General features: G+C 41.7%; 1 protein-coding gene across 15 annotated transcripts in view; it reads left to right on the forward strand.

The window, feature by feature from the left end:
• nckap5l (NCK-associated protein 5-like) overlaps positions 1-26,686 on the forward strand; it is a 954,759-nt gene that overhangs the window by 449,912 nt on the left and 478,161 nt on the right. For all 15 annotated transcript variants that reach the window (XR_009511536.1, XR_009511537.1, XR_009511538.1 and 12 more), the window contains one exon: positions 9,340-9,473. Coding sequence is in view for 12 of the 15 variants with exons in the window: in XM_059966283.1 (XP_059822266.1) it covers positions 9,340-9,473 (134 nt within the window). In the remaining 3 variants the exon portion in view is untranslated. The remainder of the gene's footprint in view (positions 1-9,339; positions 9,474-26,686) is intronic.

The raw sequence follows: 26,686 nt of genomic DNA on the forward strand, positions 1-26,686 counted from the left end.
AGCTGAATTCCCCTCACCACACCCCCTCACTTTTTATTTATTCCCCCTGTAGATGCTGCCTGACTCACTGAACTCCCCTCACCACACCCCCTCACTTTCTATTTATTCCCCTGTGGATGCTGCCTGACTCGCTGAACTCCCCTCACCACACCCCCTCACTTTCTATTTATTCCCCTGTAGATGCAGCCTGACTCTTTGAACTCCCCTCACCACACCCCCTCACTTTCTATTTATTCCCCCTGTAGATGCTGCCTGACTCGCTGAACTCCCCTCACCACACCCCCTCACTTTCTATTTATCCCCCCTGTAGATGCTGCCTGACTCTCTGAACTCCCCTCACCACACCCCCTCACTTTCTATTTATTCCCCTGTAGATGCCATATGACTCGCTGAACTCCCCTCACCACACCCCCTCACTTTCTATTTATTCCCCTGTAGATGCCATATGACTCTCTGAACTCCCCTCACCACACCCCCCACTTTCTATTTATTCCCCTGTAGATGCCATATGACTCTCTGAGCTCCCCTCACCACACCCCCTCTCTTTCTATTTATTCCCCTGTAGATGCTGCCTGACTCGCTGAACTCCCCTCACCACACCCCCTCACTTTCTATTTATTCCCCTGTAGATGCTGCCTGAATTGCTGAACTCCTCTAGCATTTTGTGCTGCTCTAATTTTCAGGTTACTTATCTTTGTTTCAATTAAATGAGCTAACTTAAATGTAAACATGAGGAAATCTGCAGATGCTGGAAATTCAAACAACAACACACACAAAGTGCTGGTGGAACACAGCAGGCTAGGCAGCATCTACAGGGAGAAGCGCTGTCGACATTTTGGGCTGAGACCCTTCGTCTATAGATGCTGCCTAGCCTGCTGTATTCTACCAGCATTTTGTGTGTGTTATTGTTTAACTTAAATGTACTTGGTTTTAATGTATTGTTCTAGTTCTAATTAAACATTTCTAAATCCCTTCTTGGTTTATTTGGACTTCTGGCGGAAGTTGGATAGAATTATAATCTTTAGTATGTTTGGTTGCTTTGTAAAAGTATAAGTGTGGTTGCTTTTCTAATTGTTGAACATTTTTTTGATGGATGAGTGTCAGGCATTCAGAAAAATTCAAAGTCTTTTGATAGTTTTGACAGCTGGTGAGCCTCGGGGCAGGGCTTAACCAGCAAGCAAAGGAACCTGGAAGCAGATACTGCCCATTTAGATTATATTTGTATAACATAAAAGCCCATGTTTAAAAATAAGCTCCATTGTATTTACCATGGAATCTAATGAAGACTGTTGAGTAGTAATATTCATTCTTTCTTTCAGTGAAACATTATTCTTCACTACATGTGTGATCTCTCTTGGATTCAGATTCCTTCTCACGTCATTATTACCTAATGTTATAATATTTCAGCCTGACTCAGAATTACTGCTGTGGAGTCTCATTTTAAAAAAAGGATACTAGTGCGTGAGAAGAATTTCCACATCTTCTTTCTAAGCTAGAAGCACATTGCACACGGCTCACTATGGTTGAGTTAATTCTACACGTAAGCGTAGGTAGAGGCAAGATGAGGTCAGGTAGGCTTCATTCATTATCATACAGTATACAACCCCGACATTTGTCTTCCCGCAGACTGCCATGAAACAAAGAAGTACCAGAGAACCCATTCAAAGAAAAGCAACAAGCAGGAGACCATTCAAACTCAGGCAGATGGTGCTGAACACCTGCTCTCCTTTCACTCTTGGCCTTGTTAATTATGAGCAACACACACAAAATGTTGGAGGAATGCAGCAGGCGAGACAGCTGAGGTAGGTAGGACTGGAGGAAAAAAAAGCTGAGGAGTAGATTTAAAAGATTTAAAAGCTCTTTTAAAGAGCTTTTCCCCCCTCCAGGTTTCACCTGTCACCTGGCATTTTTCTCTCCCCTCCCCCTACCTTTTAAATCTACTTTTCAGCTATTTTTCTCCAGTCCTATCGAAGGATTTCAGTCCGAAACATCGACTGTTCTTTTTTCCATTGATGCTGCCTGGCCTGCTGAGTTCATCCAACATTTTGTGCGTGTTGCTCGGATTTCCAGCATCCGCAAATTTTCTCTTGCTTGTTAATTTCCATCTTGTTTGCTGCTTTAGCCAGTGAGATTGGCAAGAAATGAAGCCGATTCAGGTGCTAGATCACTTGACTGTCTGAAGGATGGTCGTGTTATTCGCTGGTGCTGATGTGCCAGATTGAACCATCATCTGCTGAGCATAATGTGTATTCCATGTATCGCCATGTATGTGTCCATCACCCTTGTGATTAAAACTACCAGTTGCAATCCTCTATCCGTGCTGAATCAGAATTTGCATTTTCAAAACACTCAGCCTAGATTGTTTTCAGGTCTTTTGAAAGGACTATCTGACAAGTAAATTATGTTGCCTTACTCAATTTTCTTTTTACCAGCTCTTGTTTTCTTCCAAGAAACTTGATAGAAGGCAGTTCAAAATCCTTCTTGGTTTTCTTGCATATGTGTAAGATGTTGGCTGGACTTCTATCTCTGACTAAATTTCACTGAAGGCCACCAGCCAACTAAATGCAGTAAATGTTATTCTGGGTGTGGTTGTCATAATGTCTTGCCCCTGCATTATAGTAGGTGCTTTTATAGAATTCATCATGTGTTGCTCTGGATTTTCAGCATCTGCAGCATTTTTCATGTTCAGGATTTGCTGCTTCACTGCAGGGTTTCTTCCACTGCAGTTCAGTGAGACCTTCTCCCACTTCTCCCCCTTTGTGATCTCTGCTACCCTCCGACTCTTCGACCATGACTCACCCAGACTCGCTCTTCACCTATCACCTTCCAGCAATCCTCCTTCCCCACCCCACCACTCCTTTTTATACTGCCATTTTTCTCCTTCCTTTCCAGTCCTGAAGAAGGGCCATGGCCCAAACTGTTGACTGCTTATTCACTTCCATAGATGCTGCCTAACCTGCGGAGTTCCTCCAGCATTTTGTATAAGGTTCATTTGTAGGTTGTTTAAAGTAATTATCAATGATCAACAACGTCATGTGTTGTAATGAAGTGGTGAAAGGTTTTCTTTACGATGCTTAATTGTTAAATGGATTCTGCATTCTTCACTCTTAAAAGGAAGGAATTTGAATATATAACTTTCCAATTCTCATGGAAGAATAGGATTTTATTCAGAAACAGGTGAATTGATCATAGGGAACAAAGACATGGCAGACCAATTGAATAACTACTTTGGTTCTGTCTACACTAAGGAGGACATAAATAATCTTCCGGAAATAGTAGGGGACAGATAGTCTAGTCAGATGGAGGAACTGAGGGAAATACATGTTAGTAGGGAAGTGGTGTTAGGTAAATTGAAGGGATTAAAGGCAGATAAATCCCCAGGGCCAGATGGTCTGCATCCCAGAGTGCTTAAGGAAGTAGCCCAAGAAATAGTGGATGCATTAGTGATAATTTTTCAAAACTCCTTAGATTCTGGATTAGTTCCTGAGGATTGGAGGGTGGCTAATGTAACCCCACTTTTTAAAAAAGGAGGGAGAGAGAAACCGGGGAATTATAGACCAGTTAGTCTGATATCGGTAGTGGGGCAAATGCTAGAGTCGGTTATCAAAGATGTGATAACAGCACATTTGGAAAGAGGTGAAATCATCAGACAAAGTCAGCATGGATTTGTGAAAAGAAAATCATGTCTGACGAACCTTATAGAATTTTTTGAAGACGTAACTAGTAGAGTGGGTAGGGGAGAGCCAGTGGATGTGGTATATTTAGATTTTCAAAAGACTTTTGACAAGTCCCACACGGGAGATTAGTGTGCAAACTTAAAGCACACGGTATTGGGGGTATGGTATTGATGTGGATAGAGATTTGGATGGCAGACAGGAAGCAAAGAGTGGGAGTAAACGGGACCTTTTCAGAATGGCAGGCAGTGACTAGTGGGGTACCACAAGGCTCAGTGCTGGGACCCCAGTTGTTTACAATATATATTAATGATTTAGGCGAGCGAATTAAATGCAGCATCTCCAAGTTTGAGGATGACACGAAGCTGGGCGGCGGTGTTAGCTATGAGGAGGATGCTAACAGGATGCAGGGTGACTTGAATAGATCAGGTGAGTGGGCAAATTCATGGCAGATGCAATTTAATGTGGATAAATGTGAGGTTATCCACTTTGGTTGCAAGAACAGGAAAACAGATTATTATCTGAATGGTGGCCGATTAGGAAAAGGGGAGATGCAACGAGACCTGGGTGTCATTGTACACCAGTCATTGAAGGGGGGCATGCAGGTACAGCAGGCGGTGAAAAAGGCAAATGGTATGTTGGCTTTCATAGCAAAATGATTTGAGTACAGGAGCAGGGAGGTTCTACTGCAGTTGTACAAGGCCTTGGTGAGACCGCACCTAGAATACTGTGTGCAGTTTTGGTCCCCTAATCTGAGGAAAGACATTCTTGCCATAGAGGGAGTACAAAGAAGGTTCACCAGATTGATTCCTGGGATGGCAGGACTTACATATGAAGAAAGACTGGATTGACTAGGCTTATACTCACTGGAATTTAGAAGACTAAGGGGGGATCTTATTGAAATGTATAAAATTCTAAAGGGATTGGACAGGCTAGATGCAGGAAGATTGTTTCCGATGTTGGGGGAGTCCAGAATGAGGAGTCACAGTTTAAGGATAAAGGGGAAGCCTTTTAGGACTGACATGAGGAAAAACTTCTTCACACAGAGAGTGGTGAATCTGTGGAATTCTCTGTCACAGGAAACAGTTGAGGCCGGTTCATTGGCTATATTTATGAGGAAGTTAGATATGGCCCTTGTTGCTAAAAGGATCGGGGGTATGGAGAGAAAGCAGGTACAGGGTTCTGAGTTGGATGATCAGCCATGATCATACTGAATGGCGGTGCAGGATCGAAGGGCCGAATGGCCTACGCCTGCACCTATTTTCTATGTTTCTATGTTTCTATATTCATTGTTAAGTAGAAGGAAGAAAATTTATTATTATCCCTGACCTACTTTGAAGCTGTGACATTTCATATACTGTACTGGAATTGGTCATGAGGAAATCACCATGCATTGGGTAATGCTAAACGGGGAACATGGCAATGTCATTTGGAACAATTTTCTAAAATCTTTTCACAAACAAGAGAAATCTGCAACACACAAAGTGCTGAAGGAACTGAGCCGGCCAAGCAGCATCTATAGAAAAGAGTACAGTTGACATTTCAGGCTGAGACCCTTCGCTTGTGTCCTGCCTGGGCTGCTGAGTTCCTCCAGCACTTTGTGTGTGATATGTTGCTGGCTAGGCAAAGGAACTGGGTGGGTTTGTGTATTTATGCTGTATTAGATCCAAAGTAACAATCATCTTGTTCTCCTTTACACTCGTGCTGGCATATGATAACAAACATTCTTGACACTTGGATCATTAAGAAAAAATATACAATTCTTAGATATCCAAAAATTCACTTAAAATTTTACATTGTAACTTAGAGTCCTATGCCAATTATCATTTTGTAAGTTCCCATTTCTATAATTCTGTTCATTATCTTGTTTTATGGCTCCTCTGTCCACACAAACATCTAATTTTGAGCTGCAGATGTTTCTGTAGATGCTGTCATGTAACAGTTTGGCTCTCCAGCAGGAAGTACCTCTTACTTTGGCAAGGAAGATCTTAGACAGAGGTACGTTTGTTAGCATTGAACCTAAACTCAGAGTCAAAAAGTAGTGAAGAGGTAGAAAGAGTCAAGCAGAGATAGAAACCAAAGGAAACAAACTTTCTGGATGGAGATAGGAAGTATATTAAATTAAGAATTAGTTTTGTTGGTCATCAGATGGAGGGAACCTCAGTCACCATCTCCAAATCAAGGTTCATTCTTCATCAGAAATTGCAAAACTCTAATGGAAAAATGAGTGCTTAAATCGCTAACAGTAAAGACAGTGAAGGAGATGTCCTATGACAGAGTGAAGACCAAAGATGTGAAGTTAATTATTTAAAAAATTGCAGTTATAAACAGAAGAATGAAAAATAATTAAATCAGTAAGCTTGCTGTGCATCAAGGGAGACTAAATAATCAGAATCAGGTTTATTATCACAGATATGAGAGAGAAAGAAAGAGAAATTGCCTTTCAACTCACGAGAGAGCATAGGCCATCAACTTTTTTTTTGCTTTTGATGTTTCTGTAGCAGGCAATTTCTTTTTTATGAGGTCGAATTGCTAGCTCGACGCTTAACCCAGTATGGATGGAAAGCGTGCATGGGAGCCGGCTGGATCCAAACTCGGGACCTTCCACCCCAACGTCCAGCGCTGATGCCACTATGCCACCATTATCACAGAAATGCGTCATGAAAATTGTTGTTTTGTGGCAGTTCAGCGCAATACATAAAAATTGCTATAAGTTACAACAAAAATATATAAAAAATAAATAAGTAGTGCAAACAGTGAGGGAAAAGTGAAACGGTGCTCAAAGGTTCATTGTCATGTTGATGGGGAAGAAGCTTTTTTTGAAACATTTGCTTGTCTTCAGGCTTCTGTACCTCCTCTCTGATCGTAGCAATGAGAAGATGGTGCTTACTTGTAATTGCTAATAAGACTATAGGAGCATAATTAGGCTATTCCCGCTATCGAGTCTTCTCTGCATTCCGTCATGACTGATGTATTATCTCTCTCAACCCCATTCTCCTGCCTTCTTCTGCGACCTTCGACATTCTGAGTAATCAAGAACCTAAAAACCTCCTCTTTCAATGTACGCAATGATTTGGCCTCCATGGCTGTCCATGGTAATAATATACAGATTCACTACCCTCTAACTAAAGAAATTCTTCCTTATCCTTGTTCTAAATTGGCACTCTTCTATTCTGAGGCACTGCACCCTGGTACTAGACTCCCCCACTATAGGAAGCATCCTTTCTATATCCACTCTATTGAGGCCTTGCAATATTCAATAAATTTCAGTGAGATTCCCCCTCATTCTTCATTACTCCAGTGAGTACAGGCCCAGAGCCATAAAATGCTCCACATACATTAATCCTTTCAGACAAAGAATCATTCTCCTGAACTTCCTTCTCCAATGTCATCACATTTTTTCTTAGATGAGGGGCCCAAAACTGTTCATGATACTGCTATTGCAGTCTGAACAATGCCTTATAAAGCCTCAGCATCCCATCCTTGCATTTATATCATAGTCTTCTCAAAGTGATTGCTAACGTTATATTTGCCTTCCTTACCACTGATTCAACCTGCAAGTTAATCTTTAGAGAACCATGCATGAGGACTTCCAAGTCTCGTTGCTCCTCTGATTTTTAATTGTTTTCCCTGTTTAGAAAATAGTCTATCCCTTTATTCCTTCCACCAAAGTGCATGACTGTACATTTCCCTACACTATTTTCCATCTGCCACTTCTTTGCCCACTCCCCTAATTTGTCTAAGTCCTTTTGCAGACTTACTGCTTCTTCAATACTACTTTGTCCCCACCTGCAATCGTATCGTCTGCAAGCATGGACATGGAGTCATTAATTCCATCATCCAAATCATTGACATATAATGTGAAAAGCGGCTGTCCCAACTCTAATCTCTTTGGAACACCACCAGTCATTGCCTGGCAACCAGACATAGCCCCTTTTAATCTAACACTTTGCCTCCTGCCAGTCAGCCGAACTTCTATCCACGCCAATATCTTTCCTGTAATACTGTGGGCTGTTAACTTGTTAAGCAGCCTCATGTGTGACACCTTGTCAAACTCCTTCTAAAAAGACAAGTAAGCAACATTCATGGACTCTCTTTTGTCTATCCTGCTTGTTATTTCTTCAAAGAATTCCAACAGATTTGTCAGGCAAGATTTCCCCTTAAGGAAATTCTGACTTTGGCCTATTTTATCATGTGGGCTCCAAGTACCCCGAAACCTCAATGGACTGCAAAATCTACTCAACCACTGAATTCAGGCTAACTGGGTGATAATTTCCTTTCTTCTTCCTCCCTCCCTTCTAAAAGAGTGGAGAAACTTTTACAATTTTTCAGTCCTGCAGAACCATGTCAGTATCTAGTGATTCTTGAAAGATTATTTCTTGAAGACCTTCACTTTCTGAAGAGCTCTAAATGGAGCTGGACATCGCAATCTTCCATGAACTTCCACAATTCTGTTATCATGGAAGGAATGTTATCAGTGAGGAAGCTGAACATCATTGGCCTGAGGAAATACTTTGGTAATATTGCAGGCTGAAAATGATTGACCTTCAAAGTGAGATCACTTTATTTTCTGTGGCGTATGACTACAGTTTGGCCAAATGCTATTATGATTTGAAGGTCGGTCCCTCTCACCTCTCCTCTGGGGTTCAGCTCATTAGTCCATGTTTTTAATAAAGGTTGTGATAAGCTCATAAGCACAATGAGCAGGTTATTAGAGAGCGAGTGCTGCTGAAAAGCGTTTCCATTCATCGCTTTGCTAATGACTGAGAGTAGAGAAATAACTTGAGTTCAATTTGTTGAGATTTTAATGGACAGGATATACCCGGGCAACTTTCCACACTGTTGTGTTGATTCTATTACTTCCGGAGTGAAGATGAATCCACTTCTTTTGTGCTAGGCTTCAGTCCTGCAGAACATGAACCAACAAGTATCAAAGAGCATGCGTAATTATATGCAAATTCTATTCTACTAATTCTAGTTGCAATTTGCTTTTGTCCAACTTTTGTCAAAGTATTCAATGAGCCTATCCCCTTTGCTTTGTAGCAAATTTTACATTCAGAATTCCCCTGCTGTTATAACAGTTAAAATATTCTTTTACTTCTTTCTCTTAAACCCATCACTGCTACTGGGCATAGGCTGCTGACAGCAAGAGTCCAAAGTCCAGAGCTAATCTTTCAAGTTGACCCATGTGTTTTCAAAGATCCTTCCTCCCCCAGGGGTGAGGGCTCTGGAGTCTCTGCTGCCGTTTCTGTAGCTCTGGGATCCTAGAGGATGCTATTGCTATCCTTCTGCACAACCCTTCTTCTTTCACAGCCAGGCTTGTGACCACCCATGGTAGAATTACACTACTCTTTTTAGGTGTACTGTAGTTAATTGTGGAAAAACATTTTTTTCTATTTCTACATAAATTTTTTGCTACTTTTAAAATGACTAAAGATCATATTCTCTGTAAGTAACCTTCCCACTAGTTACTGCTATGTGCCTGCTTAACACATGAGTAAGTGGAAAATTTAGTAATAAGGATTGCTTTATGTTTTGTAATTACGGATCACCAACTATATAATGATATTATTCAGAAATGATAACTTTGCTTTCTGAAGTTTTAACTTCTGTGTGTGGATTTTTTTTTGACATTTTCTTCAATGAAATTCATTGCATTTTCCAGTGCGAGAAGCTGATGCGTGAATTGGAGGAAGAGAGATGTTTAAGGCTTAAGACTGAAAACCGACTACGTGAGGTTACACTGGAGTCTGAAATCAGTACATCTCAGATGCAGGCGCTGCAGAAACAGTTTGCCAGGTAAGAATGATAAAAAGACGTTGAAACAGTCTCATATTACAAGCAATGAATACACACCCACTGCACTATAGCAAAAAGAGTTTGCATCAGCTTTTATTAAAGTACTTAATACCTGTGAAGAAATGAAAGTCAAATCAGATATAATACTCTGTAAAATAAAAACACCTCACCCTGCCCATGCTCATAAACAATGGTATAAAAGATAGAAAGTAGACCCTATGGCTCAATAGTTGCCTTAATGAACTATGTCTATTTGCTTGCATTTATTTCTAAGAGGAAGAAAGTTCTGATATTAAACATCAGCTGGTTTGTGGCTACATCCACTCATGGGGAGTAAACCCAAGGGGAAAAATATCCGGAACTGCAGTCCGAAAGGCAGTTCAATGGTAACTGGTAACTCTTGTGACACAGCTGGTGCTGGTCTGTGCTGTTTCTTTGGGTTCATCAGATGCATGGAGATGGGAAGCTTCCTACATGGGCAACAGCTTTCTCTCTGTATTTCACTGCCCTGGTGTGCATATCTATAGACAGCTAGAACGTAACATGGTCGACCTTGACTGACGGAAGTCCCAGAGATTCATCTGAAGTAGCTTTACTTGTCATATGTACATCAAAATTCAAAAATGTGAGGGGCGAAGATCCCTAAAGATTAATTTGTAGGTAGAATCAGTGGTAAGGATGGCAAATGTGAAGTTAGCATTCATTTGAGAGGACTAGAATATAAAAGCAAAGATGTAAATTTGAGACTTTATAAAGAACTGGTGAGGCCTTGCGTGGAGTATTGTGAGCAGTTTTGGGCCCCTTTTAAAGGATGTGCTGCCATTCAAGAAGGTTCAAAGGAGATGATTCTCGGATTGAAAGGCCTATAATATGAGGAGCGTTTGATGCCTCTCGACCTCTACTCAGTGGAATCCAGAAGAATGAGGGATCTGCATCACCAACTGTTATTGGGAGGGGGAGGGGGCTACTGCACAAGATTGCAGAAATGTGTAAATTGAGTCAGCCGCATCATGGGTACTAGCCTCCATTGTATCTAAGACATCTTCAAGGAGCAGTGTCCATCTTTAAAGATTCCCACCACCCAGGATATTCCCTCTTTACACTGTTACCATCAAAAAGGAGGTACGGAAGCCTGAAGACACACACTCAGTGATTCAGGAACAGCTTCTTCCCCTCTGCCATGTGATCAAAGTTGCCCAAAATAGCAACAAAACAAGGACTGACTAGAAATCAGAAATGTGTCATAACATGAACTGGAGTCCAACCCACAAACTGTCTTGGTTAGACTTTGCTCAAAGCCCAGGACTCCGACACCATCCTCCAGCAGCATTGAGTGAGCGGGAGAGACAGTATCGTGTACGGTTTTGAGGGAAAGAGTACTGTGCATAGTTTTGAGCGAGAGAGAGTATCGCGTGCACTTGAGCGAGAGGGAGTATTGTGCACAGTTTTGCTCTCCCTGTTATAGCAAAGCTATTGACAGGCTAAAGAGGATGCAGAAATAACTTATGTGGAGTCTGCCTAGACTAGAGGGCCTGAGTTATAAAGAGAGGTTGGTCACTTGGAATGTTTCTTCCTTAGAACATGGGAGAATGAGGGGAGACCTTGTTGAGGTTTATTAATCTTGTGGGCTGTGAGTAAACTCGATGGTCATAGTTTTTTTTCCGTAGGGTTGGAGATTCAAACTGTAGAGGATACATAAACAAGGGAGATTTCAGATACCCGAGAGGTAACATCCTTACACAGTGGGTAGTTGGTGTTGGTGAAGCACAGCGATGACTTACTGGTAACAAACAAAACTATATATTATTCCATTAATTACACTGTCCCGACACGACCACTGCAAGCAATAACCTGTAACCTCCCTTTTGGAGCTGAGTTTTTGAACTGCCTGTATGGCATTTTTGTGATGTGAACTGAAGTTTTGAAGGTGCAGGATGGTTGCTGTGGGGCATGTCAGAATCAGAATCAGGTTTATTATCACTGGCAGGTGACAGAAAATTTGTTAATTTAGCAGCAGAAGTTCAATGCAATACATAATCTAGCAGAATAAAAATAATAATAAATAAACAAGCAACACACACAAAATGCTGGTGGAATGCAGCAGGCCAGGCAGCATCTATAGGGAGAAGTACAGTCGACGTTTTGGGCCGAATAAATAAACAAATAAATCGATTACAGTATACGTATATTGAATAGATTAAAAAAAACTGCAAAAGCAGAAATACTGTATATTTAAAAAAAAGTGAGGTAGTGTCCAAAGATTCAATGTCCAGTTAGGAATCAGATGGCAGAGGGGAAGGAACTGTTCCTGAATCGCTGAGTGTGTGCCTTCAGGCTTCTGTACCTCCTACCTGATGGTAACAGTGAGAAAAGGGAATGCCCTGGGTGCTGGAGGTCCTTAATAATGGACGCTGCTTTTCTGAGACACCACTCCCTAAAGATTCCTGGGTACTTTGTAGGCTAGCGCCCAAGATGGAGCTGACTAAATTTACAACCCTCTGCAACTTCTTTCAGTCCTGTGCAGTAGCCCCTCCATACCAGACAGCGATGCAGCCTGTCAGAATGCTCTCCATGGTACAGCTGTATGGGGTGAATTGGGGTGACAGGGCCTGGGCCTCAGGACGGGGAATGAGCCAATGTTTGACCATAGCTGGAGCAGGCTTGGCGATTCAGTGCAGCAGAACCGAGCCGAGGCAAGCAGAGTTGAGGTGGCGGGGCCCAGGCCCCAGAGCATGGAAAGACCCAGCTTGATTGATTTAAGTGCCAGATGAAATTGGAAAGGTTGGGTCTGAGTTGAATTGAGGTGGCAGGACCCAGGTTTGAGTGCATATGGAATTGACTTTATTTCTTACATCCTTCACATACATGAGTAAAAGTCTTTAATTTACATCTCTGAATGCACAATTATAGTAATTTGTAATAAATAGTGTGTACAGTAAGATGTACAACAGAACAGGCAATGTAACATAGAAATACAATTGTATCAGTGTGAATTAATCAGTCTGAAGGCCTGGTGGAAGAAGCTGCCCTGGAGCCTGTTGATCCTGGCTTTTGTGCTGTGGTACTGTTTCTCAGATGGTTGCAGCTGGAACAGTTTGTGGTTGGGGTGACTTGGGTTCCCAACTTTGGGCCCTTTTTATGCACCTGTCACTGTAAATGTTCTGGGAAGTGTGGGAAGTTTACACCAACAGATGCGCTGGGCTGCCCGCACCACTCTGCAGAGTCCTGTGATTAAGGTAATTTCAGTTCCCGTACCAGGCAGTGAGTATACTCTCAATTGTGCCCCTGTAGAAAGTCCTTAGGATTTGGGGACACATGCTGAAAAACTTCAACTGCCTTAAGTGAAAGAGGCGCTGTAGTTTAGGACCCAGGTCCAAGAGTGAGGAGCTACCAAAGATTTGGCCGATTTGTGCAGCAGACCAGGATAAAAAGGTCAAGTCAGAGCTGGATGTGAGGGACGGGCTGGTGTTCAGCTTGCTGCTACAAGAGGCTTATTGTCTCTGTGCTGAACTGAGGCTGTGTCCTGCAACAAACTGACTCCCGGATCAGCTTCAGCGGTGACTGGCTTTCTGCCTGTGGACTCACTTTCATGAACTTCATTCTCAATGCTATTGACGTGTTATTTGTTGGCATAGATCTTTTCTGCACACTGAGTGTTTGACGGTCTTGAATTGGTTCTATTGGGTTTCTTGTTTCGTGGCTGCCAGGAAGAAGACAAATCTCCAGATTGCACATGGTATGCATACTTTGTACTTTGAATAAGCTGCCAGAGGAAGTGGTTGAGGCAGCTACATTTGCAGTATTGATGAGGTATTTGGATAGCTACATCAAGGTGAAGGGTTTGGAGGGTTGTGGGCCAAACATAGGCAACTGAGACCAGCAGGGAGGATACTGTGGTGGCTATAATCCAGTTGGGCTTGCTTCTGTACTGTGTTACTCTCTGACTCTTGGCTGCACTCTGATGACTAAAGTGAGAGTAACATTTATTCTGGAATTCCCTAGTCACCCTTTAGTTTTAGTTCCACAGGAAGACTGTTGGACATGAGCTGTAAAAAGGATAGAGAAAATTGTTGGAAAGGTGGCACAACCTTGCTTAACCTAGCGTGAATATCCAGCTATTGTACTTAAGCATGTATTGCTTATTGATCTGTTACATAAAATTCCAGATAAGATATTCACGACTTTCAGAGAACAAACTTAATCTCATTTTAATCTCAAATAAGTCAGAGACTATTTCAGCTCTACTTTTAATTCCCCCATGAGAAAAACATTTCCTCACAGCTACCTTGTCAAATCCCCTCAGAATTTGATATTTCAATAGATAATAGGTGCAGGAATAGGCCATTTGGCCCTTCGAGCCAGCACCACCATTCTCTGTGATCATAGCTGATCATCCACAATCAGTACCCCGTTCCTGCCTTCTCCCCATATTTCCATAGACTAGCTCTCATTTTCCTAATTTCTATGGAATTTTGGTTAGAATTACTCAATTTCCTCTTCAACTATTGAAAAAAACTAATATATTGCAGATGCTGGAAATTTTAAATAACAACAAAAGCAGGTCAATTATCTGTGGTGAAAAACAAAGGTGAAGTCTCACAAGGTGCACCTTCCTTTAACTGAAGAGACCAGACGTGACGCTGTATGCCAGACGTCACCAATAGTCTGCACAGTTGTAGCAAGACCTAGTACTCCTCCTCACTTCCAGTAAAAGCCAATGCTGTATTTGCCTTCCTGAATACTCAATGCACATAGCATAACCACAATTTCACTTAATGCCAAGCTTTATGGGCAAGCTATGTTGGCGCTGGGATTTGTGGTGACAGTTGTGGGCTGCTCCTGTGTGTCCCAGGGTTCGTATATAATCAATGAGTTATTGTCTTCTGTCAGCAGAATGGCAGTATTCCTTTAAACTGCTCTGTCTCCTGCTAGAAAACATCCTCAGGCTTTTTTTTGAATCTATATCCATCACAAGACTGTTGGAAACTGACAAATAAGATTCATGTGATCCATGCCGACTTATGCTATCAATTTTCCAGGCGTATTCCTCTGGTTTTAGGTTGCATGATTTCCCTTACTGCATTATGCAGTGCACAGCAAGAAGAAATGCATCAAGATTTAGTGCATACCTGTGGGGAGTTCGGGTCATGCTCTAGGCAGCTCCAGTTAACGTTTAGCTTGTTTGCAAGTCACTTAGTAACATGTGCTGTCATTCTTTACAGGGCTGTAAAATCACTTACTGTCCTGGCTTGTATGTCGGCTTGTGTATCACATCAACAGCAAGGACACCATATCCATGGTCAGCCCCGACCAATGGAGGGCTTCATTTTTTAAATATATTTCTTGTTGATATCTGAGAAGTTCCATGAGTGGTACAGAGTAAAAAGAGAAATTGATATTTGCCAAAGGGGTAATCGAATTACCTTCTATTATTTAAACTTTGAATTTTGCATATTGTATTTGTAACCAAATGGCTTTCCCCAGTGTCTGTGCTGGTATATTTAACGTCTGGATCCCAAGTGCATAGAGTGCTGACATTGTCAGGACAGCATTTCTCTTTTTCTTTGGTACTTTTTTACAATTTTTCAGCTATTAGGTGATAACCACACATATGAAATACTTTTATTGAAAGGTTATGCTGAGCTTGACAGTTTTCCATATACAGTCGGCCCTCCTTATCCGCGAATTCCACATGCACGAATTCAACCAACTGCGAGTCGAGAAAATCCGGCAGTGCTCATCCAGCACTTGTTGTTCAAGCATGTACAGACTTTTTTTTCTTGTCGTTATTCCCTAAACAAAGCAGTATAACAACTATTTTACATAGCATTTACATTGTATTAGGTATTATAAGTAATCCAGAGATGATTTAAAGTATACGGGAGGATGTGCGTGGGTTATCATAGATCGGGATCGAAAAAATTGGAAATTCTCTTACTAAGTAAGTCGGAACAGGTACATCCAGTATTACTTAGCATCAGTTAGTCAAACGTCTGTCTTATTATGTAGTATATATTTTACCATTCTATGCATATAAAACGCAGAACGTATGTTTCAGCGCCGGGCTTTCCCAGGTTCGATCCAGTGACACATCGCCCCCGAGCGCGCTCTCCACCATGCCGGGTTGATGTGGAGGATCAAAAACCCAAAAACCCAATGATTAAACCACTGCGTTGTTTCGTAATTATTGTAGCTTTGATCGGGACGGGGCCTTTCTCACTTAGTCTTTAAAATTGTTCCAATCGTTGACCAACTGTAACCTAACGCTTTTCCAATGACTGATAGCATTTCACCTCTTTCTGATTGCTGTATTATTTCCACTTTATTTTCAATTGTGATCATGATTATTTTCATGAATAGAAACACAGTGGATTCAGAGCTCTACCGCCGGGTCCTAATGTCCACTGCATTGAGACAGGTTGAATAGGGGACTTGAGCATTCGCGTTTTTTGGTATCCGCGAGGGGTCTCAGAACCAGTCCCTTGCGGATAACAAGGGCCGACTATACTCCTAATTCATTCAGTAATAAACCAGGCAATTAAAAATTTTTACAATGTAATATTCTTTTGAACCAATTATAAACATAGAAACATTGGAAAGCTACAGCACAATACAGGCCCTTTGGCCCACAGAGCTGAGCTGAACATGTTCTTACCTGAGAAATTACCCAGGGTTACCCATAGCCCTGTATTTTTCTGAGCTCCATAATGCTTAGGTTTCCTTGTATATTCATTTGCTAATAGCATATTTTCAGTCACGCGCACTGCCTGTGGACATAGCCTTAAAAATTGTTTGATGTCATCATCACTTTTCTTATTCTTAACTTCCCAATTGACCAGATTAGACCATAAGACCATAAAACCTAAAAACCCAAGAGCAGAATGAGGCCACTTAGCTCATCTCGTCTGCTCCACCTTTCCATTTTGGCTGATTAATTACCTCTCTCAACCACACTCTCCTGCCTTCTCCCCATAACCTGTGATGCCCTGACTAATCAAGAACCTGCATCTTAAATATGCCTAATGACTTGGCTTCCACAGCCGTCTGTGGCAAAGAACTCCACAGATTCACGACTCTCTGGCTAAGGATATTCCCCCTCATCTCTGATCTAAATGGACATCCCTTTATTCTGAAGAAGTGCTCTCTGGTCCTACACTTCCTCCACTGCAGAAAGCATCCTCTTCACATCCACTGTCTCTAGGGCTTTCAGACTGCCTGTAATCCCTCAGCATTGCCACGCTTCCTTAATTAAGAGTGTGTGAAGGTTTTATGAATGTCTTTGCTGCATGGCATTCAGAATATTGAGAGTAGAAGGTAATATAAAAACAGTCGAGAGATGTGGTAAATAGATGTGCCCAAGAAATCTGATAAAACGGCAAGTACTTGACAATTAAAGATTGAATACATCTTTGTATTAACCACTCATGAGAGTTCTTTAAGAATTGCTGTTGAAGAAACACTAACAAACATCAGACATTGATGATGTTGGTATCAATTCTCAACATTGTTAAGGACAGAACTTAACTTATAAGAACACAAGAAATAGGAGCAGAAGTAGGCCACCTGGCCCATTGAGCCTGCTCTGCCATTTGATAAGGTCACGGCTGATCTGACTCATCTCCATAACCCTTATTCCCCTACTCTGCAAAATTCTATCCAACCTTGTCTTAAATATATTTTCTCAGGTAGCTGCCACTGCTTCATTGGGCAGTGAATTCCACAGATTCACCACTCTGGGAAAAGCAGTTCCTCCTCATCTCTGTCCTAAATCTACTCCCCTGAATCTTGAGACTAAGTCCTGTAGTTCTTAGAATTATTATCTTCATTTAATTTATGCACTTTGAGGTCAAAAAGTCATAGGAGGCTGTGGAGGCCAAGTCTTTCTGTATGTTTAATGCAGAGGTTGAAAGATTCTTGATTGTTTTGATATGAAGAGATACGGGGAGAAGGCAGGAGATTAGAGCCGAGAGGGGAAAATGGATCAGCCATGATGAAATGGTGGAGCAGACTCTGTGGGCCTAATGGCCTATTTCTGCTCCTATATCTTATAATCTTACGGCCTAATATTATTGGTCTCAGAATCTGCCTCAGTGTTTCTCCTTATGACATGACCTTTAAGTTTCAAGGCCTATGCTCTGACAATTAGTTTTGATTCACTGTTTGTGCAATAAATTTCAAAATTATAATTGTCACATTCTGCAGGCTGTCCTCCATAAAGTAATTTCTAAATTCCCATCAGAGTACACAAAATGTTGCATAAAGGACACTGGTTTTTATTGAAAATTAATTTTCATTTTCCTTACTCAAGGGCAGTGAGAGTTTAAATTTCATAGTCAATAGTTGTCCAACATCCTTAATTAATAAATTAAGTTAGATTAGATTAGATTCAACTTCATTGTCATTGTGCTGAGTACAGATACAAAGCCAATGAAATGCAGTTAGTATCTAACCAGAAATGCAAAGAATAGCGTTATTTACAAAATAACTGCGAATAAAAAGTAAGTGCTACAGCACACAAATATAGAAGTACTGAGACAGTACAATATGGGTGCATTACTGCTTAGCGCTGTGATGTGAGGTTCAGCAGGGTCACAGCCTCAGGGAAGAAGCTCTTCCTGTGCCTGCTGGTGTGGGAGCGGAAGCTCCTGTAGTGCCTACCGGATGGGAGGAGAGTAAAAAGTCCATGGTTAGGGTGAGATGCATCCTTGATAATGCTTTTCGCACTGTCCAGGCAGCGTTTATGGTAGATGTTCTCAATGGTGGGTAGTTGGGTGTCGATAATCTGCAGGCCAGTTTTCACCACACACTGGAGTGCTTTGCGGTCCGATACGGGACAATTGCCATACCACACTGAGATGCAGTTGGTGAGTAGCTCTCAATGGTACAGCAGTGAAGGTCCGTCAGTATCCTGGGACAGAGGTGAGCTTTCTTGATGCTCTGTGGGAAATAAAGGCGCTGTTGCACCTTTTTGATCAGGATGGAGGAGTTCAGGGACCAGGTGAGATCCTCGGAAATGCGGACACCAAGGAATTTGAAGCTTGATACACATCTAAATATGCATCAGTGCACCCTTGAAAAATGTTTGATGCTTCCTGGTATCTGTGAGATTATGGCAGACTGGACATTCAATGTCTTCAAGGACTAGAGCCTAAGCATTCCATCCACTTGTACTCACAACTTCAGTTTGCCTCTCTCCTATTTCATTTGGCTATCTGCTTTCTCATTTAGGAGTTTGCTAGAAATAATCTATAGTAACTCAGCCAACACAATGTTCTATTTCTGGCTGTTCATGACTTTGGCTTCCCTCTTCCCCTGCCCCCAAAGCAGCTCTTGTGCTGTTATCATGATTTAAAAAAAAATTTATTAGAGGCTTGAAATATTCAGTCATAATTCCTAATTTGTACCCTGGTCAAATATCTGAGGAAGATGTTGGATTTTGTTTGTCCTCACTCTTCGTGTAGAAAGCTGCTGAGTGGGACCTGAACAGAAGTATCTGGACATGGTGTTTTTACCAAAGCTTGGCTATTTGGGCTGCAGAAATTCTTGTCAAAGTTTCATCAATTACAGTTAACATCTAGTGCTCATGCATCTAAAGGCAAGAATTGTTTGCATTCTTTGCATTTTTCCACACTGTAGAAACAATTACTGTTCTGCAAAAGATTTTAAGAGGATTCTAAAAGCTATCTTCAGTAGTTCCAAAATATTTTAAATCTATTTTTTACAAAATAATTTATTAATCTGTAAAACAATCTGAAAACTTGATGAGTAATGAGCAAATTTCAGGTGGTAAATGTTATTTAAACTAAGCTTTGTTAATCACCAGAAATCTATCTGATTGTGCTTTTCTAGAAAATGCAAGTACTTTAAAGCAATATTTTGGCTAGTTGTAAGTGGTGTGTGGCTGTTTGTTAAATAAGATCATTCATCATTTTTTAAATAAATGTTGACAAACTAGGAGTCTCTGAAAGAGACTATGTCCACATCTGAACACCTTAGACATAGATTAACATGTGATTTGTCCAACACCATGAACAAAGGGCTTGAAAATCAATATTACTATGCATTTATCTCTGTGGATAAGCAGTGAACTCCAGTTTGCATGATTAAGTGGGCATGTCTTATTCTTGAGCTTCACTTCCTTACTAATGAACCTAATTATCACCTTAACCTCTGTGTTTCTGCAAAGATAAAAAGGAAAGTTTGTCCATAGCTTTTTCCAGTGTCTCTGAAGTACTGACCATGTGGAGCACATTTTTTTTTGCTGTCTATGCATGGTCTGCAATCTCCATTATCTAATGGGCATTTACATTATAAACCTTTTGTCTTTCTCAACTTATACATAAATGCCTAACAAATATCAACATCGTTGTCATCACTATGTGCTGTGTTGTATGTTGTAGACAATCATGATCTCATGACCAGGATTGTTCTTGGCAGCTTTTTCCACAGAAGTGGTTTGCCATTGCCTTCTGGGTGGTATTTTTACAAAATAGGTGATCCCAGCCATTATGAATACTCTTCAAAGATTAAAAAGCATACATGAGGAAATCTGCAGATGCTGGAATTTCAAGCAACACACACAAAATGCTGGTGGAACGCAGCAGGCCAGGCAGCATCTATAAGGAGAAGCACTGTCAACGTATTCCTGACGAAGGGTCTCAGCCCAAAACGTCGGCAGTGCTTCTTCCTATAGATGCTGCCTGGCCTGCTGTGTTCCACCAGCATTTTGTGTGTGACTTTTCAGAGATTGTCTGCCTGGTGTCAGTGGTGGCATAACCAGGATTTGTGATATGCACCAGCTGCTCAAGCGACCATCCACCACCTGCTCCCATGGCTTCATGTGACCCTCATGTGGGGGGGTGGTGGTGGGGAAGCGGTGAGTTAAGCAGGTGCTACACCTCCGCAAGGGTGACCTGCAGACCAGCAGAGGGATGGAGCGCCTTACACCTCCTTTGGTAGAGACATATCTCCACCCCATCACCCACATAACAAACATATAAGAATTGCGGAGGCTTATATTTATGAAATTTGCCTTGCAAGAAAGTATACATTGTCATTTCAACAACATTTAAAGCATTCTTAACAATTTTAACCAAACTGTGTGATTTAAAAATTGCTGAAAATACACTCCAGATATGTCAGTATATAAAATAGAAAGGTTCTATATTTTGATGGAACTCTTTGTCAGATCGCAGTTCCAATCATCGTGTGCTCTCAGGGAGCACCTCAGAGACCAGTAGAAGCAAGAAACTTTATTTAAATTTGGTATTTTATGCATTATGAACATCAAAATGGGTGACAAATGGCTGACTGCTGTCAGATTTGAACAGGTATCAAAGTTCTTTCTTCGTCATAAATGTACTGTAGGTTTGAGACAGAGGGCACTCAAAATCAGAATCAGAATCAGGTTTATTATCACCGGCATGTGACGTGAAATTTGTTAACTTAGCAGCAGCAGTTCAATGCAGTACATAATCTAGCAGAGAAAAAATAATAAATAAAATAATAATAAATAAACAAGTAAATCAATTACAGTGTACATATATAGAATTGATTAAAAAACATGCAAAAACAGAAATGCTATATATATTAAAAAAAAGTGAGGTGGTGTCCAAAGATGCAAAGTCCATTTAGGAATCGAATGGCAGAAAGGAAGAAGCTGTTTCTGAATCGCTGAGTGTGTATCTCCTACCTGATGGTAACAGTGAGAAAAGGGCATGCCCTGGGTGCTGGAGGTCCTTAATAATGGACACTGCCATTCTGAGACACTGCTCCCTAAAAATGCCCTGAATACTTTGTAGGATAGTACCCAAGATGGAGCTGACTAGATTTACAACCCTTTCCAGTTTCTTTTTGCTCTCTGCTGTAATTTCCCCCTGCCCCCACACCAGACAGTGATGCAGCCTGTCAGAATGCTCTCCACAGTACAGCTATAGACGTTTTTGAATGTATTTGTTGACATGCCAAATCTCTTAAAAAAACTAATGAAGTATAGCTTCTGTCTTGCCTTCCTTATAAGTACATCAATATGTTGGGACCAGGTTAGATCCTCAGAGATCTTAACACCCAGCAACTTGAAAATGCTCATTCTCTCCACTTCTGATCCCTCTATGAGGATTGGTATGTGTTCCTTTGTCTTACCCTTCCTGAAGCCCACAATCAGCTCTTTTGTCTTACTGACGTTGAGCAACAGGTTGTTGCTGTGGCATCATTCCACTCGTCTCACTCCAGTATGCCCTCTTGTCACCACCTGAGATTCTACCAACAATGGTTATATCATCAGCAAATTTATAGATGATATTTGAGCTATGCCTAGTCATGCAGTCCTGTGTATGTAGAGAGTAGAGCAGTGGGCTAAGCACACACGCCTGAGGTGCAGTGTTGCTCATCGGTGAGGAGGATGTGTTATCAGCAATCTGCACAGATTGTGGTCTTCCGGTTAGGAAGTCGAAGATCCATTTGCAGAGGGAGGTACAGAAGCCCAGGTTGTTCCATTGTTTAAAAAAGACTCCAAAAATAAACCAGGTAATTACAGGCCTGTGAGCCTGACATCAGTAGGAGGGAAGTTATTGGAAGGTTTTCTGAGAGATCAGATATACAAGTATTTGGACAGCCAAGGTCTAACTAAGGATAGTCAGCATGACTTTGTGCATGGTAGATAGTTTTTAACGAAACTTGGAGAGGAGGTTACCAAGAAAGTAGATGAAAGGCTGTAGATGTTGTCTACATGGACTTTAGTAAGGCCTTTGACATGATCCCACATGGGAGGTATCCATAGAGAGATCGTAACCTGGATTCAAAATTGTCTGTGTGGCAGAAGACAGAAAGTGGTAGTGGATGATTGCTTCTCAAACTGGAGGCCTGTAACTAGTGGTGTGCCTCAGGGATCTGTGCTGGGACCATTGTTGTTTGTTGTCTATATCAATGATCTAGATGATTATGTGGTAAATTGGATCAGCAAGTTTGCTGATAACACTAAGATTGGAGGTGTTGTGGACAGTGAGGAATGCTTTCAAATCTTGCAGAGAGATCTAGACCAACTGGAAAAATGGGCCAGAAAATGGGCAGGTGGAATTTAGTGTGAGTTGTTGCATTTTGGAAGGACAAATCAAGGTAGGACATACACAGTAAGTGGTAGGGCACTGAGGAGTGTGGAGGAACAAAGGGATCCGGGAGTTCAGATACATAATTCCCTGAAAGTGGCATCACGGATAGACAGGGTTGTGAAGAAGGCTTTTTGGCATCCTGGCATTCATAAATCAAACTATTGAGTATAGGAGTTGGGATGTTATAGTGAGGTTGCAGAAGACACTGATGAGGCCAAATTTGGAGTATTGTGTGCAATTCTAGTCACCAGCTAGAGGAAGGATATCAGTAAGATTGAAAGAGTGCAGAGAAGATTTACTAGGATGTTTCTGGGTCTTCAGGAGTTGGGTTACAGGGAAAGATTGAACAGGTTAGGACTTTATTCCTTGGAGTGTAGAAGAATGAGGGGAGAATTGATAGATTATTACACAATTATGAGGGGTATAGACAGAGTAAATGGAGTAGGCTGTTTCCACTTAGATTAGGAGAGATAAATACGAGAGGACATGGCTTTAGGGTGAAAGCGGAAAGGATTAGGGAGAAGATTAGAAGGAACATCTTCACTGAGAGAGTGGTGGCAGTGAATCTCTTCCCACAGTCTGAGCAGGTGAACGGCCTCTCTCCAGTGTGAACTCGCTGATGTACCTTCAGATGAGATGAGTAAGTGAATCCGTTCCCACAGTCTGAGCAGGTGAATGGCCTCTCTCCAGTGTGAACTCGCTGATGTACCTTCAGAAGAGATGAGTAAGTGAATCCGTTCCCACAGTCTGAGCAGGTGAATGGCCTCTCTCCAGTGTGAACTCGCTGGTGTACCAGTAGGGTGGATGACTTAGTGAATCCCTTCCCACACACTGAGCAGATGAATGGCCTCTCTTCAGTGTGAACTGGCTGCTGAATCTGTAGATCAGATGATCGAGTGAATCCCTTCCCACAGACTGAGCAGGTAAACGGCCTCTCACCAGTGTGGAATGAGCTGCCATCTGATGTGGTAAATGCAGGCTCACTCTTAAGTTTTAAGAATAAATTGGATAGATACATGGATGGGAGAGGTCTAGAGGGTTATGGACACGGTACAGGTCAATGGGACTAGCGGAATAGAGTTTTGGCACAGACTAGAAGGGCTGAATGGACTGTTTTCTGTGCTGTAATGTTCTATGGTTCTATGTCCTTACCTGAGAAATTACCTAGGGTTACCAAGAGCCCTCTATTTTTCTGAGCTCCATATACCTGTCTTAAAAGACCCTATCATATCTGCCTCCACCACCGTCACCGGCAGCCTATTCCATGCACTCAGCACTCTCTGCGTAAAAAAACAATAACAACTACTTGCCCCTGACATCCCCTCTGTACCTACTTCCAAGCACCTTAAAATTGTGCCTCTTGTGTTAGCCATCTTCAGTCCTTGGAAAAAGCCTTGAACTATCCACACTATCAGTGCCTCTCATAACCTTATAGGCCTCAATCAGGGTACCTTTCATCCTCCGTCACTCCAGGGAAAACAGGCCAAGTTCACTCAACCTGTTCTCATAAGTCATGCTCCCCATTCCAAGCATCATTCTTGTAAATCTCCTCTGCACCTTCTATGGTTTTTCCATCCTACCTATAGTGAGGCGACCAGAACTGAGCACAGTACTTCAAGTGGGGTCTGTCCAGCATCCTATATAGCTGCAACATTGCCTCTCGGCTCCTAAACTCAGTCCCGTGATTGATGAAGGCCAATGCACCGTATGCCTACTTAACCACAGAGTCAACCTGTGCAGCAGCTTTGAGTGTCCTATGGACAGAGCCTAAGATCCCTCTGATCCTCCACTGCCAAGAGTCTTACCATTAATACTATATCATATTTGACCTACCAAAATGAACCACCTCATCTGGGTTGAACTCCCTCTGCTCTTTTTTGCATCCTATTGGTGTCCTGTTGTAACCTCTGACAGCTCTCCACACTATCCACAACATCTCCAAACTTTGTGTCATCACAGCTAATTTACTAACCCTACTAATTTAATAGGCTTCCACTCCTCAGCCTAACTGTTCATTTGACAACTGTCTACATTGCCCTGCCTTGCACTGTCCTGGGTCTGATCCATTTTACAAACTGCTGGTCCTTTTACGTTTCATAATCCAAAGTGCAACTCTTCACATTTGGCTGGCGATAATTCTGAATTCTTGAGTCAGTGCCACACAATATATTTTCAGGGCCCTTTCTGTGCATCCAGGAGCTTGGACTTAAGCCATTTTCACGAGGAAACCCCAGATTTGAGACAAACATGGTTAATTTGTGCAGCCACACCTCTAGCACACCAGATACCTGATTTCAGCAAAAACCTTTTGTATGGTGCTGTAATAGCTAAAATGTTTTGGCTGTGTTCCACTTCCTTTCACTGTGAGACTAATATTTAGTTCCTGGAGAGTAAGAAAACCTGATTATGGTGACCTTTCCTTGGCGTTCCTTGAAAGAGTGTTCATTAATCAGCCTGTCTCAGGCTGTACAGGAAGTGAGTTTGGGTTGTGTTAGTCCAGATGCAATAGAGCATTGGCCCACAGAGCAAATCTGCTTTTAATCTCTCCTATTTCCTATATTTCCCCCGGACACAAAAGCAAGCATTTTAGCTCAACAGATCTCTGGCCACTCGCAGTGCAATCCCTTTACCCTGTTTATATCCACTGTCCTTCTCCCTCTCTGTCTGATTCCCTATCACCCATCTACACTTGGGGAAAGTTATAGCAATCAACTTAACCTACCAATCGTGCTTTTTAGTCGTGGGTGAAGACCAAGCACCCTGGGCAGACCCAAGACTGGATACAATTTGTAAAGCCCACAGCCAGGAGCTCAGGTCTGACCATGTGACTCCTTTTAATACTAAACTGGCATTCTCAGCAAAATGTTCACAAGCTGGCTTTGGTGAGATATGGAAGATTAAGTGTGGACTACAAAAAGGCGACCATCCCCACTGCAGTAACTCAGTGTACTGGATTAGTGTCTTTCAACAAAAGATCATTTTGAATGATGTTATTTTATTTAGTGATACTGTGCAGAGTAGGCTCTTCTGGCCCTTCAAACTATGCCACCCCAGTAACCCCGACAACCCTGATTTAACCCTAATCTAATCACGAGATAATTTACAATGACAATTAACATATCCAAACGTCTTTTGATTGTGGGAGAAAGCTGGAGCACCTATAAAAAACCCATGCATTCCACAGGGAGCAGGTATGGAGACTTCTTAGAGAAGTGTGGCGGAATTGAACTCTGAACTCTGGAATGCCCCGAGTTGTGATCGCAACAAGCTAACTGCTGCGTTATCTTGGCAACTAAAGGTCACAACTAAAATGTTTTGGCTGGGCTCCAATTCTGTGAGACTATTATTCAATTCCTACAGAGTCAGAAAACTTCATTATGGTGAACTTTCCATAGGGTTCTTTGTGGTTGTAAATAAGATTAATATTATTGGATTGCCTTATGTAGGTAAATGGATACTTCTGAACTGTAAAAGTGTTTGATGTTAATGGCAATATGTGACTATGTATGTGTGACCTTGAGATTCATTTTCTTGTGGGCATTTACAGGAAAAATAGTGAAAAACAATGGAATATATGAAAAATCTTTCATTAACAGAAGGTGAACTGTGCAAATAAAAAATACTGAGAATGTAAGTTATACGGAATCCTTGAAAGTGAAGTCTGTAGGTGGTAGAATCAGTTCTGAGTTGTGCCGCGTGAAGTTATCGATGCTGGTTCAGGAAGCTGCTGATTGAGGGTAATATCTGATCCTGAATTTGGTGGCTTCAGTACTTGCGGTCTGATTTTAGTGGCATGAGGAGAGCATGGCCTTGGATGGTGGTGTCTGTTGATGGTTTCTGTTTTCCTGTGCCAACGCTCTATGTAAATGTACATACTCAGTGTTGGGAAGGGCTTTCCCTCTGAAGGACTGGGCTTTATCCATCATTTTCTGTAGACTCTTCAATTCCTGGCCATCTTAGGGTACCTCCACTGTAAATCTATAGAATTTCGTTGAAGCTTTTGCTGACATGCTGAATCTACACAAACTTTACAGACATTGTTGTATCACTGTCATGTTGGCACTGATGTGATAATCCCAGGACAGATCCTCTGATAAAATAATGCTC

The sequence above is a fragment of the Hypanus sabinus genome, chromosome 4 (assembly GCF_030144855.1).
Source record: "Hypanus sabinus isolate sHypSab1 chromosome 4, sHypSab1.hap1, whole genome shotgun sequence".
In the NCBI taxonomy this organism is placed as follows: domain Eukaryota; kingdom Metazoa; phylum Chordata; class Chondrichthyes; order Myliobatiformes; family Dasyatidae; genus Hypanus; species Hypanus sabinus.